This window comes from Terrapene carolina, unplaced genomic scaffold (genome assembly GCF_002925995.2).
Source record: "Terrapene carolina triunguis isolate 2854851 unplaced genomic scaffold, T_m_triunguis-2.0 Scaffold34697, whole genome shotgun sequence".
Lineage (NCBI taxonomy): Eukaryota > Metazoa > Chordata > Testudines > Emydidae > Terrapene > Terrapene triunguis.
Genome location: NW_020699048.1, coordinates 1 through 2,726, shown reverse-complemented (window position 1 = coordinate 2,726; position 2,726 = coordinate 1). Strand labels below are relative to the sequence as shown.

At 45.9% G+C, this 2,726-nt stretch overlaps 1 protein-coding gene across 1 annotated transcript; it reads left to right on the top strand.

Moving 5' to 3' along the window:
• Nucleotides 1–614: 614 nt before the first annotated feature.
• LOC113405248 (olfactory receptor 12-like) lies at nt 615–1,550 on the top strand. Its single transcript, XM_026646271.1, has one exon. It carries the CDS (start codon nt 615–617, stop codon nt 1,548–1,550), a length of 936 nt encoding a protein of 311 aa, XP_026502056.1.
• The last annotated feature ends 1,176 nt before the right edge of the window (nt 1,551–2,726 follow it).

Sequence of the window (2,726 nt, the reverse complement as noted above, 5' to 3'; positions counted from 1 at the left end):
TCTCATGAGTTGCAGCACCAAATGCTAATGGCATTGGAGAGGCACTGGTTCCTCTGGGACAGTCACAGGGAAGAGTAAAGGGTTTGGACCTTAGTATCTGAGAAGAAGATACATGATACTAGTACTACTATTATCATGTGCATGGTTGAATAGCTTCCTTGGTCCCTCACAGATGACAAAGCACTACGATACCAGTGTATTACAATCATGAGTCTGACCACCTGCCCCTCCAACCAGGAGGACAGTCCTGAAGGTCCCATTGTGTTTGCAAAGCTGAGCAAAATGATTTTCCAGAGAGCAGAAGACTGAGACTCAGAATAGGTTCAGATCCTCGGTCCACCAGAGATCCTGCTGGGCAAATCACTCAATTTACCTGCACCTCAGTTTTCCATCTGTAAAATGGGGATAATACTTTCCTATCTCACAGGGGTGTTGGGAGTTTACAGGGCCAGATTTCCAAAAGAAGAAGCAAATGAAAAACTTCGGTCAGCTCTTCTGCCCACTAGTTGAGGATGGAAATCAGAGATCACTAAGGGGTTAATATGTTACCTCAATAGCCATTATCGATCCCTTTTAATTGTGTTTGTTCCCTTTACCCAAAGCAAGCAACTGCTATGGAAAACTGCACTGCAGTGGCTGAGTTCATCCTGGAAGGATTCAGAGACCATCCAGAGCTTCAAATCATCCTTTTTGTGGTCTTCTTAGTGCTGTATGTCACCACCCTGGTGGGTAACAGTGGTATGATCGCCATCATTAGTGCCGACACCCATCTCCACACTCCCATGTACTTTTTCCTCAGGAACTTGTCCTTCTTGGACCTGTGCTACTCCTCTGTAATTGCCCCCAAAGCCCTGACCAGCTTCTTCACCCAGAACCAGACTATTTCTTATGCAGGATGCGTGGCCCAGTTGCTGTTGTTTTCCCTCTTCATCACTACTGAAGGGTTCCTCTTGGCTGTCATGGCGTATGACCGCTTCATTGCCATCTGTTACCCACTCCTCTACCCCATTATGATGTCCAGGAAGTCTTGCCAGCAACTGGTGGCTGCATCCTACGCCTGCGGCTGTGCCAATGGAGTGATACAGACCAGTTTCTCCTTCCGGTTGCGGTTCTGTGGGAGCAGCCAAATCAACCACTTCTTCTGTGACATCCCCGCCGTCATGAAGGCCTCGGTCACTGACACATATGTAAATAAGGTTGTGATGTTTGCATTCTGCAATGTTATCATAGTCATCACCACGGTGGCAATATTTACTTCCTATGCCTACATCCTTTCCACCATCCTCAAGACCCGCTCTGCGGAGGGTAGGTATAAAGCCTTCTCCACCTGCGCCTCCCACATGATGGCTGTGAGTCTCTTCTATGGGACGGTCTTCTTCATCTATGCCCAGCCGGCTGCTATATTCACTCCAAACCAGAGCAAAATGGTGTCCGTGTTCTACACCCTGGTGATCCCCATGCTAAATCCCCTCATCTACAGCCTGAGGAACAAGGACGTGAAAGAGGGTCTGGGGAGGATGATGGGGAAGAGGCTTTTTTCAATGAACTAAATAGAGTCCCAGGTACATTGAGCTCACAAAGGGAGTTCTCACCACCATTTGCTGGAGCAGAGCAGGTCTAAAGAAGGGAGTTCAATCTAGTATTGCTGGAGCTAGGAGTCCCAATCAGGAACCCTAGGTTCTGCTCCCCTTATGCTTCACAGATTAATGGGGCCAGCACTTGCAAATGGGGGAAGGCTAGAGAGCTCTACCAGTTTACACCAGCTGAATTTAGATTTAAGGCTAAAAGGGACCCTGGTGCCCATATAGCTTGACCTTTTACATATCTGTAGATTTTAAAAAAATAGTGCCTGTCTTTTAGTGCCTCAGAAACTGGGTGCCTAACTTGAGGTTCTTTAGGGGCCTGGCTTCCAGAGGTACTGAGCCATTGACCTCATAGTTGCGGGTGCTCAACTCTGCTGAAAATGACAATATGAGAAGCCAGTTCTGCAAATCTTGGCTAAATTAACCTCTTTCTGGCTACTTACCTGTAAAACAGACATAATTATTCTTACCAATGTTGAGAGGTGTGATGACACTTATTTTATTGACATGTCATAAGCTCGTTCATCTCTTCAACAGGAAGTCGCCGCAGACAATGCAGCTGAGGGGTTCAAAGCTTCTTGAGGTGATTTCTAGCTTGGTTAACTATCTTAGGTACAGATATGGCCCCCATCATCTGAGCAACTCAGTCTTGAAGGCATTTATCCTCATAACATGTGTCTGAGGTGGGGAAGTGCCCTTATCCCCCTTTCACAAAGAGGAACTGAGGCCCAGCGAGACTAAAGGTTTATAAAGGTGTTTACATACCTTAAAATAGGTATCTAGTGGAATTTGCAAAAATGCTTAGGTGAGTTAGGTACTTAACTCTCATTGAAACCATTGGGAGTTAAGCACCAAACTGCATCAGTGCCTTTGAAGATAGGCCCCTCTCTGTATCTTTAGGTGCCTAAATATCTTGGTAAATATGGCCCCAAGAGACTTGCTTGAGGCATAAAATATGTGGGAAAGCAGCAATTGAACCTGGGTTCCCCTGATCTAAGCTAATGTTCTAACCACTGGACCATGCGTCTTCATAATAGATATGGCAAAATCTCCTGGATTTCATAGGAAATGCATGGCCAAATTGCTTGGGCAGCTTTGAAAATCCCACCCTACACATCCAAAGTGTTTATAGATATAGATATA

Excerpts from the sequence above, each read along its gene's own strand:
- LOC113405248 (XM_026646271.1), top strand. The coding sequence starts at position 615 with ATGGAAAACTGCACTGCAGTGGCTGAGTTCATCCTGGAAGGATTCAGA.